Source organism: Felis catus, chromosome D2 (genome assembly GCF_018350175.1).
Source record: "Felis catus isolate Fca126 chromosome D2, F.catus_Fca126_mat1.0, whole genome shotgun sequence".
In the NCBI taxonomy this organism is placed as follows: Eukaryota; Metazoa; Chordata; class Mammalia; order Carnivora; family Felidae; genus Felis; species Felis catus.
In genome coordinates, this window is record NC_058378.1 from 76,942,142 (window position 1) to 76,959,506 (window position 17,365).

At 44.4% G+C, this 17,365-nt stretch overlaps 1 protein-coding gene across 2 annotated transcripts in view; it reads left to right on the forward strand.

Annotated features, from left to right (window-relative positions):
* The window catches only part of WDR11 (WD repeat domain 11), a 68,292-nt gene extending 51,609 nt beyond the window's left edge, over positions 1-16,683 (forward strand). The window contains exons 20-29 of one of the 2 annotated variants that reach the window (XM_011287593.3): positions 7,391-7,499; positions 8,394-8,456; positions 9,659-9,724; positions 10,751-10,916; positions 11,575-11,670; positions 12,199-12,364; positions 12,839-12,936; positions 13,382-13,527; positions 14,482-14,561; positions 15,734-16,683. In XM_011287593.3, coding sequence (XP_011285895.2) covers positions 7,391-7,499; positions 8,394-8,456; positions 9,659-9,724; positions 10,751-10,916; positions 11,575-11,670; positions 12,199-12,364; positions 12,839-12,936; positions 13,382-13,527; positions 14,482-14,561; positions 15,734-15,891 — 1,148 coding nt within the window. In that variant the 3' untranslated portion in view covers positions 15,892-16,683. Of the gene's footprint in view, positions 1-7,390; positions 7,500-8,393; positions 8,457-9,658; positions 9,725-10,750; positions 10,917-11,574; positions 11,671-12,198; positions 12,365-12,838; positions 12,937-13,381; positions 13,528-14,481; positions 14,562-15,733 lie in introns of those variants that run through there. The other variant, XR_002146701.2, reaches the window with a different exon arrangement.
* Positions 16,684-17,365: the final 682 nt, after the last annotated feature.

The window sequence follows — 17,365 nt, forward strand, 5'->3', positions numbered from 1 at the left end:
AAGAGAGAGAGAGAGGGAGGGAGGGAGGGAGGGAGGAAGGAAGGAAGGAAGGAAGGAAGGAAGGAAGGAAGGAAGGAAGGAAGGAAGGAAGGAAGGAAGGAAGGAAGGAAGAAAACCATGTTAGAAAAGAAAGGGGCGAGCATGTATCATAGAAAAGGTACTTTGGTAAGGACAGACAGTGTTCTGTCATGAATTTTGATACCTATCTTAAGATAGGTTAAATGGCCAGTCAAAATAAAATTAGATGATTGCTCTATCATACCTATTTTTAGATTGTTTTTATCAGAATGAAGAATATTTTAGTAACTATAACCTCTGTGACTTTGAAAAAAGAATGGGATTGTCGTTTTGAAAGGCAGCTTGAGTCCAATGAAATACAGCGTTCATCCTTGGAATGTGCTTTTGGAGGGAGACAGACCTTCTGATCCTAATTGGAGTGAAGCAGGAAACTTCCTGCATTAAGTATTCTCCAGGCATCCCTGCGGTGTGCACTCCAGGCTGCTGATCTGTAGAGCATTTCCTAAGAGACTTGTTTGGTCACTTGCTGAGTTTCAGCCTAGAACTGGCAGCTCTGGGAACTGTCTGTACCTCTGGAAGGTCGGTCTTTGGCACATTCAGAGACAGTGTTTTGAAACCTGCCCTTGGACCTTGTGTTCCTGCTTGAGGTGCTCCCAGCGTGCTGCGGATGCTGGCCGGGCTCCCTCGAAGTTCTGTTAGGTGTACTTTGTTTTTGTCACTTCCCCACCCCTGCCGGTGGATTCGGTACCGCCGCTTCCTCCTGTGTGACTGTGATGGCCACCTGCTGAAGCCAGGGGTTGAGGACTGCATGCCTGCATCTGTCCTTGAGACGTTTGCCAGCTCCGAAGAGGGGCGGCCATCCCCTCCTTCCTTCCGTAACACACCTCAAGTTCTTGCAGAAATCGAGGGAACTTCGAGATGGTTTTCTTTCTAATTTAGTTACTAGTTGTAGGTTAAAGAGGTGCGCCAGTATAATCCAAATGTTTGAAAACTTTTCAGTCACAATTAATTGAAAATTCGAGTCTACCAAAGCCAAGGTAGCTCTTTCTTAAATTAAAGTGACTACAGAATCGGAGCCCATCGTTAAATCATTCCTATCCAATCTCTAGTGATGTACCCTCAGCCAGAAAGGGAAAGTCTTTAAAACAGTAATGGGGAAAGGTCAATATTGACCTTTAAACAACATTCGATACACATTAAAGAATCAAAACTGGTTGCAGTGTAAATACGGAGTTAGCAAGAAGAGGTCTCTGTGTTTACCTCCAGATACATGCTGGTATGGTCTGGGAAAATTATGTTTAATATATTCTTATTCTGGGGAATTAGAAAGACAGTTTGGGCTTCTTAATATGGGATGAAAAATCATTTTAGGTCATATGCAGTGATATACTTAATAAATTTTCTTTAATTCTCCTTAATAACAAGTAGAGAATATCCTACTGGTTCAGGTTTGTCGGTTTTCTTAGAACAGCTTAGAAAGTCCTCTCCCCCTGTCCCCCCGTTTACATTTGTCTCAGCCCTCCCCACCTCAATAAGCGAGAAGGTCTGACAAACATAGAAGACGGGGGGCCCTGTTTTTGAGTTGGAGAACCTTTGCTGCCTTATTTATCAGGGTCATAAAATGGCATTAAAAAAAAAATCGTAAGACATTTTTTTAGCGGCGTCGAGAAGGAATCCAAGAGTGTGGGACTTGTTTAATGACATTCCAGCTGGATGCAGTTTCCACACACCCTGAAAGGCATCGGTGTGGTGTTAGAGACCGCAGTCCGGTTCCTCCCGGCTGCTCGGGCCACTGCTGGACGACACGCTTTTCTGCGAGGGAGCACACATAGAAGGAGGCTTTCTGCAGTCAGATTTGTGCCCAAACCCTGCCTCTTCGTCTGCCTCTGCTTTCCAGTCATTTCCAGTGGTTTTCTTTTGGGGTATTTGGAAATGTGTCACGACTTGCGGGGGCAGGGAGGAGGTCTGGGGTTACCGAACAGCATGCAGTGCCTGGAACAGTCTGGACGATGAAGAATGGTCCCGCCCAAAATGTCAGTAGTGTTTCTTGTGTCCCTTCTTCCCCCCCTCATTGCGTCGTAGTGAAAAAGTCACCAGGGCAGGGTCCTCTCCGTCCCAGACCGCCTGCGCGCCTTGCCATTTGCCACCTCCGCTTGGCGGGGAGCGATCTTCCTCCTGCTTTTCTCCTCAGCTCTTCAGTGTTTTCTGCACCGCTGTCACACAGGCAGCCAAGAGTCTGGGCGTGCTTCTGTTTGACACCCCGATAGCTGTAGCCCAGACCAAGCGGGACGTGTGAGGGAGAGTATCCGTGCCGCGAGCCGCCTTTTCATTCTACGCTGTCATTTCTAGACGTGAACGAGCTCTTGTAGCTGACTTTCTCCAGCTGCGAGATGGTCACCTGTTGTGTTCTCATGGCTGATCTTTGCCCTTGAGAAGAAAGGTAGGAGGGAGTGGAGTTCACTTGCAATTTGTTCACCCCCATTGGGATGCCATCAGCAATGTTTCGTTTCGGAGAAATGACGCATTTGTTTTTAAAAATCAGACGTTTCCCTCCGTTTGCCCTGGCTTGGTAAAGGTTGTCTTGCTCGCGTTACGTAAAAACTGTGGAGTGCTGCTTTTTAAGAATATTCTCTTGTGTCTTTTCATTGTCCATTGATTAAGAAACTACCACTTAACCTGGAAACTTCCTCTGTTTCCAAGCTTAATTTGTACCGTTAAGTCTTTGTGTCCTCACATGGACTATTTCCAAACATTTTGTAACCTAATGCCAGCAGCCACTACCGTCTGAAAGTGACGGGGGCCGACTTGAGAGCTGGAGGATTACGTGGTTGTCTAGTAAGGATGAGTAGAGACAGAGTGTGCTAATAAGTAAACCCACGCTCGTCTCTTCCGGTGCTGGTTTTAATGGTTCTGTAGGTATGTAGGTGAGTCTCACTCTTACCAGGTACATTCCTCCCTTAAAAACCTGGGTGTACAAGATAAATTTTACCGAATGGAAAAATTTTAAAAACTTCATAGCAACAGAAACCATCAGCAAAGCAAAATACAAATGATAACCTGGGAGAAGGTATTTCTAGAAGTTATTTCCAAGTCCTTAATAGACTATCCACAGAGAAGAAAAAATATGTATACCAATGGCCCTTTAATATATGAAAATATGCTCAACTTTATTCCTAATAAGAAACATACAAATTAAAATTACACTAAGAATCTGCTTCCCAACTGTCAGATCAATAAAAATTGAGAGCTTGAAAACATGCTCTTGCAGATCTGAGGAAACCAGGAACTCGTGCAGTACTCACGGAGCACTCCCTGGAGGAGGGGATTGGGCAGTAGTTCACAAAAGTGCACGTATATTTACCTTTTTACTCAGCAGTTCCACTACTAACGATTTACCTGGACGTGTCCATCCATACCTGTGACCATAGCAAAATTCTGGAGAGAATAAATTTGGGAATATGTGCACAGTGGGATAGTCTAGCAGTAAACTAGAATGAGGGCTGTCTCTGTGAACGGATGTGGAGTGATAGGGGATGGGTAGGTGAACAATGCCAGGGTAAAGGTGTGTGCGGTCTGCTTCTGCACTTATTTTACAGAAACAACAGCAACGCAGAATAATCCAAGATCTAAAGAACATGATTAGTAAAAGGAGTAATAGGAGGTAGATGGAAAGATGGAGAGAATCGGGATGGGTGAGACCTCAGTGAATATACTAATATTATATAGTTTCAAGTTCGGAATCACGTAAATGTTGTGCGTACTCAGAAAATACAAGTGACCCTTGAACAGCATGGGGCTTAGGGCTGTCGGCCCCTCATGCAGTTGAAAATCCAAGTATAATTTTTCACTCCCCAGAAACTTTCCTGATAGCCTGCTGTTGCCAGAATCCTCACCAATGACCTAAACAGTTGATTAACACATACTTTGTATGTTATATGTATTATATGTGTATTCTTATAATAAAGTAAGCTAGAGAAAGGAAAATGTTATTAAGAAAATCATAGGAGATTTTCATGAAATCATAATTTTGTCAACTCATGAGAGAAAATACATTTGCAGTATGGTGCTGTATTTATTGAAAAAAATTCACCTGTAAGTGGACCCGTGTGGTTCAAACCCATGCTGTTCAAAGGTCAACCATAAAATGAAAACAAGGGTGAAAGAAAAAGCAAACTCTAGAATTGAACACAAATCATTCAACCAAACCATATGACAAATTGGTAAGAATAGTTCAAATAACTGAAAGCCAGAACTCTCCCGGTGCACCTTAGTGGTTCATACTGGGGACAAAGAGCCGCAAAGGAATTTGCCCTGGGTGGTGGCACCAGTCCACTTGTTGACAGTGGCACTAGTCATTCTGAAACTGTTTTGTGCATATTATCAGCTGGAACAGGCCAGTAAATGCAATTTAGGGGAGCCAGGGTTCCTATTGAGGGAAAAGGGAGATACAGACATGGAATGGGGGGTGAGGAGGAAGAACCCTCCAGGAGTGGATCTGCATTGGAGATACCAGTATAAATTTGTGACTTTTTTATTTTTTTAATGTGATTTCCTTAATTTTAATGTTATTTCCTTATTTCCTCGTATCCTGGTTCTGTATACTGATCTCACACCTAGAAGCAATGACATTTAGATGGCAGTGAGTGTTCCTGGCACCCAGATTTGGTTTATAAATTCCATTTCCCAACTAAAAAGAACCAGGGCTCCTTGGACAGTTTATTCCAGGACAGAGGCAAGAAAGTTACAAGATAAGTCTGGAACATTGTGTGTTGCCAGAAACTAAGGAAGGAATTGAAAGACTAATGAGAACCTGTCATAAAGATATAAAAACTAGCATTTAGGGGCTTCCACTACCAAATCTGGGGCTGTTATTGCAAAGAATAACAGTTGTATTGGTTTTTTTTTTAATCCGTTATTTCCTAGTAATATTCAAAGAGAAAGAGGAACGGGTGTGGGCAAGAAGAGAAGGCTTCTATTTGTAGAAGAATGCTGGTTGATAAATGTAAACAGAATGATGGAACTAGAAAGTCACCAATTCCCCTTCCTAATGTATAGTTGGTTCAAGCCAGGGTCATCAGTGGGTGTCAGACCACCGGGTGGAAGGGAATGGGAAATTCGGTCTCACAGTATCTCCCCATGCTGCACCCCACCTGCCATGTTACCTACTAATTGTAAAGAAGAAACTGTGCCTTGACTATGACAGAGCCCATGAGTTCCCCTTAACTAGATGATCAGATTCATTGTTAACAGGAGGCCAGCCGACATGCTCCCTCCAATGGAATGTGGTGGGAAGTATACAACATCCCTTGTATCCCGTTCTTGCTGAAAATGTTTGACCAGAGTTTGAGGCTCAGAAAACACACAAATCACAATGGAGACCAGTTCCTAAGACAATGAATGGGCCAGGACTTTTCCAAAATGAAAACATTGTGTAAGACCAAAAACAAAAAGGTGAGAAGACTGTTCTAGATTAGGGGAGACTCAGGAGACATGAGAAGCCAGTGCAGGCAGGAGCCTTGGATGGATGCTGGGCTTCCGACAAGGAATATACCTGTCAGGATAAGGAAGTAACAGAGGTCCTCTGAATATGGACTGCAGTTTAAGTGATTTTAATGAGTCAATATTAAAACTCTTGGGTTTGAAAAAAAGTAGTATTACAAATATTTCTGACCAGAGGCTCCTGGGTGGCTCAGTTGGTTAAGTGTCCGACTCATGACTTCGGCTCAAGTCATGATCTCACAGTTGTGAATCTGAGCCCCGCGTGGGGCTCTACGCTAACAGCATGGAGCCTGCTTGGGATCCTGTCTCCCTCTCCCGTTTGCTCTTTATCTCTCTCTCAAAATAAATAAAAATAAACTTAAAAAAATTTTTATAAAGAAATATTTCTGACCATGTTCTGACTTTGAAAAGTCCACACAAGGCATTTTATCTTTAATTCTTAGCTAACAACATAGAATGAAGTTTTCTAAAGCAGTACTAGTAGAAATGTAATGTGAGCCACATATGTTAGTTTACATTTTCTGGTACCCACTTTAACGAAAGTAAAAAGAAACAGATAAAATTAATTTTAATAAAAATTTTATTTAACCTAGCATATCCAAAATTTTTTCAGCATATAGTCAGTATTAAAAATTACTGATGAGGGGCGCCTGGGTGGCTCGGTCGGTTAAGCGTCCGACTTCGGCTCAGGTCATGATCTCGCAGTCCGTGAGTTCTAGCCCCGCGTCGGGCTCTGTGCTGACCGCTCAGAGCCTGGAGCCTGTTTCAGATTCTGTGTCTCCCTCTCTCTCTGCCCCTCCCCTGTTCATGCTCTGTCTCTCTCTGTCTCAAAAATAAATAAATGTTAAAAAAAAAAAATTAAAAAAAAAATTACTGATGAGATATTTCACATTTTTGAGTGCTCAGTTTTCAAAATCCTGTATGTATTTTACATTAGAACTTATCTTAATTCAGAGGACAAATTTTCAGCAGAAATACTTAAGCTGTTTTTAGATTCTATAAAATTTACAACTGAAAAAGTGGCCACGAAGCTATTCATCTTCTTCCTAATAGATTTAAAAGTTATCTGATGACCGAATCAAGTATTAGTTTTTAAGTTTAAGTTAGTTGAAATTAATTAAGGTTAATTCATTAAAGTTGAAATGAAGTCCCGAAGAACTGTATTCGCTCGAGTGTCCGACCCAGCAGGCTGTGTAAGTTAGCTGCCGCACAGCTGCGTAGACACCGGGCCCTGGGGCTTCTGCTTCTTTAGGCTAGAACGTGCTGAACAACAGGCAAATCTCTGTTGTGTCCGAAGTAAGCCAGCTGTTGCCCGTAGGGGATGCTAGGGCCCGTGGTCTAGGAAGGTGATCCTTCTGTTCAAGGGCTGCTCTTACAAGTGAGACCTGAAAATGCCTTTGATCAGAGGTGGCTTTTAGTGACAGGCTCAAGGTTGATGGGCCATGTTGTCTAATAGTCTCAGAAGAGCAAAGATGGCAAATGGTATCAGATGACACAGGTAAGTACTGTTTTTAGTATTTCAAAATAATGAGCTTTCTTAATGTCGGTTGAGTTTTGTTATATTGAATCTTTTATTCACTTAAGATCAGTGTTTGTTACATTTTAAAAAGGGGAAAAAGAGATATTAATCATTTGAATGAAGAGAATCTCCCCACTCCTAGCCTGCTTGTCTTTAAGCAGTGATTACACTGAATACCCTCTCTCAGCTGCCACCACATTTCTACTTTGTTCTCTGTTGACTTCTCTGTAAACTGCTGTAGCTGAAGTTTCGTAGCAGAACTACAAAATTTTATTGAAAGAAATTTTATTATTTTATTATTATTTAATTTTAATTTTTTTTTTTTTTTTTTTTTTTTTTTTTTTTTTTGTCTAGAGCCTGTGTGGTGCCCCTATCTCCTTATTCCAAGGGCCTCTCTTGCCTTGAAAGCTTTCTTATTACACCAGCCGTGGAACGGACAGTATTCTCTGGACATTTCTCATGTGTAAGCTTTTACCACTTGCTGTTTTCCTTTCTTAATTTCCTTGGGGTTGAAGGGCACCCTGAAAATCAGTACAGTGGGAGCCTGTAAAGACAAGCTGAGGCAGACACATTGGAACAATCCCTGATGTGCCTCTCGTCCCCACCCTCCGGGAGCGTGGGGGGGTGGGGGGGGGGCTAGGTACACGAGCAGCTCTCTGGTTGTGGTCCAAATGTGGAGTGTGGGATGTATGATGAGTGTGAAGATGGCCAATTAGGCCAAGAGGAATTTGAAGCCAGGCTTCAAATCCACTTTAAAAGCAGCAAGAATGGGCTTACTGCAGAGGTATTGTATGTTTGTTTTATGAATGTCCCCGCCTGCCTCACTCCAAAAACATACGGTAACTAGTAGTATGGTTATTAGTTAAATCTGCGAGTGTTATTGGACTTCTGTCATGTCGAGTGCACAGGTAGGCAGGGGTTAGGGGAATAAAAAAAAATAATAATAATGTGATGGGTATCTATTCTCCAAGAAGTATCTCCTCGGAGAAATGAATGTCCATTTTGCAGAGCAGAAAGAACAAATTCCTTTAGTCATTGCTAGGTTCCTTATTAACATGAATCTAAAATGATTGTTTTTAGAGCCAACTGATAAATTTTCTGGTTTCTTGAAAGCCAATGAGACTTTCTTTACTCATTTTTTTTTGTTTGTTTGTTTGTTCTGTTTTAACTAAAACTAAAAGCAGTCACGAAAGGTGGCTGATAGGTTCTTGAGTAGTTGCGGTTTGGTCTGAAACCAGCTTTTTAAACCAGCTACTGCAAAGGGTATTTATTGGCACAACTTTTTTTCTGGTGAAGAAATACATGGTTGTATTACATGTGTAACAGCATGAGCTGACTCACAATCTTTTCTGTACAGTGATTATCCAGAAAATGAAGAAATAAAGAATCTCCTTCAAGAACAGCTGAATTCATTGTCAAAGTAAGCACTCCGGCTACGTTTTATGAAAAGATAAGACTAGGAGAAGGAAAATATTATAATTTAGGCTTTTTGAAGTTAAAGTAAGTTGTGTTTAGAAAATAGTAGCCCCAAGGCAAGACCGTTCTGTTCACAGAGGTTTACTCCCTTGAGGATCTTTGTTTTGCAGAACCATAGTTAGTCAATAGTTACAGGGATAACATCTACCTTCGCCAAGTCTATAAGCATCAGGTTGCTGTGGTCTCAGGTCAGGGCAGGGTGGAGGCTGCGGCTTGAGCACCTCTGTGGCTCCGCCCACCTCCACCTGCAGTGCCCTGCGAAGCCTCGTGCTAGAGGCCACGCACAGGGTGGTTCTTGTGTGGCAGCTGCCTTTTCTAAAATAAGTTCTCTGTGTCCAGTGCTGCGCGTGTACAATTCTGAGAAACTAATGTGCTCCCTGGAGGGAGGGCATTTAGAAGTACCCTCTAATTGGCATTGGGAATAACATTGCAAAGGAAGTGCAAAAGTATGGGTCCACCAGGAGTTCTTGGTAAAACATGATACATTTTTGCAATCTTAGAATCTATCACATGTAATAAATTTACCATGTTTTATTGACGCCAGATTCAAAGTAATTACTGTTTTCTGCATCCAAAAGTTAACATTTGTGTTTCAGTGGAAAAGAAAAGATTTAAAGAACCTCTTTTCCTCCCCTGATTTATGAATATTCTATATATGGCTATTTTAGAAAAACCAACTTACAAAAACCTGGCTTTTTTTCCTTATGTATTTTTTGGGAACAGTTTCTGAATGTATCTTTCCTAAAGTGTATACTGTTTCTGATGATTAGCAAACCATTTTATCAACAGTGACCTCGTTCCTATTGTTAGACATCTGTTCTTGTTTTCAAAACCATGAGTTGACCTGTTGCCAGGGTGTAAGCCAGAGTCAGAGATCACGCCCTTGTGGTTGACAGGTTCTAGTTCTCTAAGCCCGGACACACTCTGTGCCTTCTAAAGCATCTGTAACTTCAGTGTCCTGGCAAAGCAACTTCCTTCTAGGCATACAACCTAGTTCAAAAAGAACAAAAAATTTAAGGAATAACAAAACTTTAAGTAGATTAACAGTACTGAGTGTATTTCCCCTTTCAAGAGTATAGTGATTTATCTCCTTTATTGTTTGATTCAAAAATTTTACCTTGCCTTTGTCTGGATTTTTGTTTGCAGTGACATAAAGAAACTCTTGCTCGATCCGGAATTCACTCTATTGCAGAGATGCCTGCTTGTTTCAAGGTAACACTGAAACGCTCTGTGTAAGAGACAAGAGTATTTCAGATTAACTCATTTCTCTTATTAAGGGTTTTTATTTCAGACCAAACCTTTTCAGACTATAAAACGGCATATCAGTTCATCCTTTAGATTTGATTTACAATTAACTTTGAAACAAGTAATACAAATAGGAAAAACAATTACATTTTTAACATGAGATCTAGGCCTTCTCTACTGAAAAGATTGCCTCCTATGGACAGCTTTTTAAAATACATGTTTTAGGGGCGCCTGGGTGGCTCGCTCGGTTAAGCGTCCGGCTTTGGCTCAGGTCATGATCTTGTGGTTCACGAGTTCGAGCCCCGTGTCCGGCTCTGTGCTGACAGCTCAGAGCCTGGAGCCTGCTTTCAGATTCTGTGTCTCCCTCTCTCTCTGCCCCTCCCCTGCTCACGTGCTGTCTCTCTTTCTCAAAAATAAATAAAAAACATGAAAAAATTTTTAAAAAATACATGTTTTAAAGTATCAGGCACAAAGGGTATGTCCTCAAATACGCTGATAAATTGTATTTAGAAGCAGTAACCTGTAACTTCCTTACTGTACCAGAGTTGTCACTTGCACAAAAATACCCTTCCGTCCATTCCCCAGAGAATAAATTGCAACTATTTCCATACCTTATTTAGCCAGTTTTCCCAGAGGAATTTCTTTAATTTCTTTAATGTGAAGCTCTGGTCCAGATTAAAACGTGTGCTAATGGCAAACTGGGTGAACCATTGCCCAGGCTTCGGAACCATGGCGCCGATCTTCCCGCGGCACAGCGGGAGGTTGGGGCACGGAGGGGCCGTGTGCGCAGGCACCTGCGTTGTGGGAGGCCCAGTGACGGGGCTGGACACGGCGCCGCTCCCTCTTTCTCCCCGCCCGGCCCAGGCCGGTGTCCCAGATGGTTTTCCACGTGACGGCGCCAGGCTCCTGGCTCCTCAGGCTACTGGGGGAGCCCCTGGCCACACCCACGTCTGCCGTGTGGGCTCAGCGTGGCTTCGGTGTCCCCCTTCTCAGGCTGTACGGCGACGAGTCGGAGCTGCACTTCTGGACCGTCGCCGCACACTACCTGCACAGCTCGTCCCCGCGCAGCCCAGCCGTTGGAGAGGCCTCCCCTCGGGACAAAGTGAACAACCCGCTGGATATATGTTATGACATACTCTGTGAAAATGCCTATTTCCAGGTATTCTGTTTCGTATGGTAAACTCTCTGACGCTCTCATCTTGTTCACTTATGTCTTTGCGAGTATCTTGAACTCGAGAAACGTGCCAGCTAAGTTGAAATCGTGTAACAGAAATGCGTCCGTTGGCACCCCTGCCTAAAAAAGGCCTGACTCCGGCCTGGAAAAACTCATAAATGCTTACTGAGTCTTTAAATACACATTAGAATTTTATTATTAAGCCTTTGTTTTCTTAAAATTGTTCACTTAGAAGACTCTTTTTAATTTCTCTCATTTTATTTTCTATAAATAACAAATATTTCTTTCGCTTGACTTGAATTTGCCGTGTTGTGTATAAAAAGGTGGTTTCATGATGTTTTCACTGCAGTAGAGTACTTTGGTACTCAGTACTTCAGTACTCAGTACTTCAGAGGGCTTTCACCCAGCTCCACCCGACGCCCGGTTTCTGTAAATGGGCAAACTTGCACACAAATGAGAATTCATGTCAACAATTTTCCTAATCAAATTCTTATTAAATGGTTGGATTTCTATGAAGTTGATTATCTAATAACGTCAGAAGTCAAAATAGGGTGTATAAAATGATTTTTTTAAGTATGGTAAAATTTAATTCAAGTCTTATAATCCAGGCTCAATTTTCTTTCTTTTTTTTTTTCTACTCTAGAAATTTCAGCTGGAAAGGGTTAATCTCCAGGAAGTAAAGCGGTCAACTTATGATCATACAAGGAAATGTACAGACCAGCTACTTCTCTTGGGTCAGGTACGTCAACTTTTATAACTCGTTCGTGTTTCAAGGAGCTGCTCTTTGATTAGTATTTCAGAGTATTACGTTAGATCACACGCACACACACAAATGGGTAGATAGATTAGAGTATTTCTCTGAAAGTATACATGTAAATTTAGGCTGTCTTTCAAAATAAGACCAACAAAACCTGTGAGAAAGCAAAAATCTGTAGTTGACCAGCTTGGAATGTTGACTTCTATAAATGTCCGATGAGACCTAACTGTTTGGGTGTGGTCTGGTTTTGTGTCTCAGAATTGACAGATGCAAAGCTAAAGTAAGCAGTTTCTTGAGCGTTTGCATAAGCCAGACTGTGGTTTTGCCTTTATTTCAAAGAAGCAGTGGGAGACTTTGTTGTTTTTGTGCATAAACACAGCATTGACCAGCCAGTTTTGAAAATAAAAGTCTTCTTTAAGCTGTAAACTTTAGTGTTCCGGATTATAAATTCGGTAAGATGATGTTGGAAGAAAACAGTCTCATAGTTACAAGAACGATTTCTCTCATTAGACAGACAGAGCTGTGCAGTTGCTATTGGAGACAAGTGCGGATAACCAGCACTATTACTGTGACTCACTGAAAGCCTGTTTGGTCACAACTGTCACCTCGTCAGGCCCCTCCCAGAGCACCATTAAGCTGGTGGCGACCAACATGATTGCCAACGGCAAGTTGGCAGGTAAGGCACACCGTGGGGGTGTGGTGGTCAGTTCCCGAAAATCCAGCCTGTTCCCAGCAGAGCATTGGATTCTGAAGGCAGTTCTTGCTTTTTGATATATGCTGGAGAAAAATAGGCAGTGATTGCTAGCTCTTTATACGATGACCGTGTCTCACAATCATCTGAACCGGAACACGTCTTAGGTGGGAAAGGGGCACCGCTAACGCTTCCCGGGACAGCGGTCAGGCCGCCACAGGGGAGGCGAGGGCGGGAGCCCCGCGCTCTCCCCATTTGCTTCCTGCACTGTGTTGGCACTGGCCGCCCCCCCATCCTCGCGTGGTAACGTTGTAAAACTCTCCGTTAGCATTTTGCATTGAAATGTGAGTGAAGAACGTCTGCAGTGGTATAAAATGCGTGAGACCAGATGAGGTCCAGTGGTGGCTTGTCGGGGACGGGCCGCCGGCTCACCGGGGCGGCTGCCGTTCTGTCTTCCAGAGGGCGTGCAGCTGCTCTGCCTGATCGACAAGGCCGCGGACGCCTGCCGCTACCTGCAGACATACGGCGAGTGGAACCGGGCCGCCTGGCTTGCAAAAGTAGGTCACCCCAGGAGGTGCATTGAGCGTTTGGGATAGAAAGTTCGGCCTTGTCATTTAGAAGCGGTTTTTGGCTGCAGAGCTGCTGTGCGAATGTTTTCTTGCAACTCCCATGCTCCTATTTAGGAGTATGAATTCCGTGACTTCTTAATGAAAAATGGATCGCTGTGGTGGCAGTTAAGCGAAAGCAGCTGGCCCCTTTCCCCGCCGCGGTGCGAGCCCAGCCCCCAGCCCCCAGCCCCCAGCCCCGGGGCCTTGCCGGGCCCTCCGCTCCTCAGGCCGGGCTTCCCACCGCTGTCGATGGCGAGCGGCAGCGTCAGGGCAGCGTGCTGGCAGAGCCGGGCCTCGAGTTTGCTTCCTAGGAACAGATCCCCTTTTGATCACGTGACGGTTTTCTCTACGTAGCGCAGGACGTCTTTGTTTTTCACGTGGGCCTCTTTCTCAGGTCCGTTTAAATTCCGAAGAGTGTGCCGATGTTTTAAAGAGGTGGGTGGACCACCTTTGCTCTCCACAAGTCAACCAGAAGTCAAAGGCCCTCCTGGTCCTCCTCTCCTTGGGCTGCTTCTACAGCGTGGCCGAGACCCTTCACAGGTACACCCAGAGTGTTTGTGGCAAGTCGGGGTGACTGATTGCTTCGTGCTCTTTTGAGGCTCTGCGGCGTGGGTGGAGCACTCGCCGTGCAGGGTGAAAGGGAAGCTTACAGGTTAGGTTTATGAAGCCCTGCAGGAATGGAACAGTCCATGCTTGCCCGTCTTCACTGGGCCTGGGAGCTCTGGGCTCCCACCAGTATAGTAGCCAGACCTAACAGGTACCATGTATTTAAAAACAATATAAAAGGGGCGCCTGGGTGGCTCAGTCCGTTAAGCGTCCAACTCCTGATTTCAGCTCAGGTCATGATCTCACGATTCGTGGGTTCGAGTCCCAAGTCGGGCTTTGTGCTGACAGAGCGGAGCCTGCTTGGGATTCAGTCTCTCCTTTCTCTCTGCCGCCACCCACTCATGCATGCGCTTTCTCTCTCAAAATAAATAAATAAACCGGAAAAAAAAAAAAGTAAAACAATATAAAAGAAGTCTTCAGAGAATTCAGCTTTGAATAGTGTAACTAAAATGAAGGCCAGAGAGCAGCAGGAAGGGTGTCAGCGTTGTGGGTGGGAGATGTCCCAAAATAATATCCGAAAATAATATGTGTCCCTTCCAGGACATTTAAAATTAAGGGAGGCTGAGGCAAATATGGCCAAAAATTCCTTGTCAAATCTAGTCAGTGGATATGTGGATGCTTGTCTTATCTCTGTAGATTCGTGTGTATTTCAACTATTTCACAGTTTTTGTAAATGTTAATTAAAAAGAGCCTGGGGGTGGGGACACGAGTATTGTCCCCTGCTTTCCTCTATGAGCCAGAGATTGGAAGGTGCTGGTATAACCTACTGGCACTTAGGTTTCCAGGGAGAACGGGCACAAGTCTTTGTACGGAAATACACCCTTGGGTAGGTCTGCCCCCAACTGCCGTAAATCCCAAAGCTTGAACTCACTTTGTTCTCTTGAGCAGCATGAGATACTTCGATAGAGCTGCCCTGTTTGTGGAAGCCTGTCTCAAGTATGGTGTGATCCAAGTCACCGAGGACACGGATATCCTTCACTGGGTGGATTATGCTGAGGGGAGGCAAGTGGCTGAGTGGGCTTCTCGAAGGTCTGTACTCAGATCCACCGAAGTCAGGAAGGAGGGAGGATGGGAGGGAAGGGTCAGGAAGAAGGTGGTTGCGTCGCTGGCATCAGCTGTCAGATGGACGGGGAGGCAGGAAGGACTGGAAAGGGACAGGACTCCACATTCTGTGAAGGCTTGTTTGAACTTAAAGGAAATACTTGAGGACAGGTCCAGGAGCCGTGGTGCTACTTTAAAGTAGTGCTGTTGAAAAGAGTGCACTCCGTGGAATAAAACGTGTATATTTACCTGGGAATATATATTCTGGAATAGGTAAAAAAGATATTGTTACCCAAAGCGACAGTCTAATGGGAAACCATGATGGCACTTCAGAGATGTGCGTCATGCAGGCAAGTCACGGTGGCCCACGTATTAGCAGGAACTTTTACTTCTGACCTCACATGAGTCACCTGTTTTTCTTTGAAGAGATTGGGCTTGAGCTCGTGTTGGCTGAGCCCTGCTTGCTCTCATCACACCTCCTCTTGAGTTGCTACATTGTGGCCTCATTTCTGCCAGATACTTGGTCTTCTGTGTATATATATGTATATGTTTTTTTTTTTTACAGACAATGAAACTGAACTTGAACTTATTCACTATCCTATCTCCAGCCACTGGTGAACTGGGCTCTAGTTGGAAGGGGCCATTTGGAATGTCAGAGCGCAATGAAACAGGGCTGTCTGAACGCCCCCCCCTCCTCCCGCCCACCCCCCGCCCCAGGTAGCCAGAGCTCCTGCCTCAGGGCGGGCTTTATCATCAGAACCTCTCTCCTAAGCTGGATCTGCCCCCAAACCACCCACCTCTGGGCCTTTCGGATGCCACAGGGTGTACACTTACATCTTACCTTTCTTCTTCTAGTCTTTGGCTGCGTTAGGCTTTGAGGGAGTCTAGGAGGATTTAGTTGGATCTTCCTTAGGAGGAATAGCTTTGTACTCAGACTTCGCCTCCCCCAGGCAGGTGTCTGCACTTGCGCCCTCCTGAGGGCACCCTCGTCCCTTCTGAGCAGCCCCCCACGGAGCTGGTCTTTCTTTCCTGCCCATGGGAGCTTGGTGGAATATAATCACAGCCTTTTCTGCCCTTCTTTTCCTTAACTGTGGTTTACAGAAACTCATCTCTGCTATATATGCAGATTATGCCCGAAGTTTGAAGAACCTCGGTTTCAAACAGGGAGCGGTTCTTTTTGCTTCAAAAGCTGGAGCAGCTGGCAGCGATTTACTGAAGGAGCTGGAATCCCCCAAGCTAGAACGGACTGAAGAGTGACAAGTCCATCTGTGCTGGGGAACCTGACCTCGTAAGCAGGGCGGGGCAGGAGGTTGGTCTGGCCGTGCTCACGGTCACGATCCAGACTGCGGAGGACCCCGTCCCTGCCAGGGTCCCCGGGAGCTGCTCACGTGCACAGCACCAAATGAGCATGTGTGTTGTTAGGGGCCACTTCCACGTCCCGTGTTGATCTCAGAAAAAGATGCGAACGCTTCAGATTTTGAAAGGGTATATAACATTTTATACTTTTGGAGACAGCCTTAAGAGTCCCTGGAAATACTTTTAATTTTTTTAAACTTAAAATTCAAGTGACTGAATTGCTTTTCTCATTGACTAAATGTAAAGATGTTTGGAAAATCTAATAGTGAGAGAAGTTTGTGAGACGTAATTCTCAAATATGTGCTGTGCCTGTGTTTATACACAGTCATTCAAGGGACAGAGCGGAAATATTTAAACAGTAAAGATGACTTTACCAAAGCATTCCTTGTTTCTTACCTTGAGAACATAGAACGGTTGATTCTCTGCTTTAGGCAGTTGCTAAATTTTGTAATTTTAGGCTAATAGGCTCACAGGGAAATTTTAAGCTTTATGTTTTATTCTAGGATGTGGAATCTTGGGTATTTTGAATTTTAACTCCTTCTCTGATGCATGACACTAACCTCCTTTTTGAAGTATCTGTGCTTGAATTTTCTGTCTTTGTGTTTGTCCAATAGCTGACATATGTGAGATGTGACAATTATAAATTATTGCTGTCTGTGACTTACAGAAATGGTAAATAAAAAAGAGATTGCAGCCAGGCATTTGTGTTCCCCGAGCTGCGGTGCACGAGGCCAGGGGCTGTGCTGGGTTCTCAGGAGTCAGTCCAGGTGCTTACCCTGCAGAGTCCAGGCTGCGGGCCGAGTCCAGAGAAACTGGAGTAGGAAATCTGGGAGTGTGGTGCAGGGTTGGACCAAGCCCTTGCCCCCTGGGCAGATCTGCTCTGATTTCCAGAGGGAGCAGGGCTCGGCGTGCAGCTCTCGGTGAGGTGAGGAGAGGGGGTGGCATTCCTGTCATCCCTCCTGGATGTCCACATATGGTTTTTAGATAGAATCATGGCCTCTGCCCTTAGAGGTCAATCTGAGCCCCTCGGACAAGGAACTGGAATCCATGCGGAGGACGGGCCTGTCAAAGGGAATGCTTGTTCCGAGACTGGCAGTTTGGCTGAAGGTTCAAGAGGAAATACAGGATCCATCCATTTGTCCTGTAGGCAGGTTACATCTGAATACCTAAAGGCCATGGGCAAACACCACTCTCTGTATATTATTAGTTAAATGATTGCCCCCATATATTGTGTTTATTCGGCCATCAGCTAGCTAAAGGGAAAAAGAATGCTGGCCTTACTAAGCCAAGAGGAAAAATAAGAAATCGTACTCCAGAGTGGGGCATTTTGAAAATTAAATATGCTTTGGATTCGAGGCCAGTGACTAAGTAATGG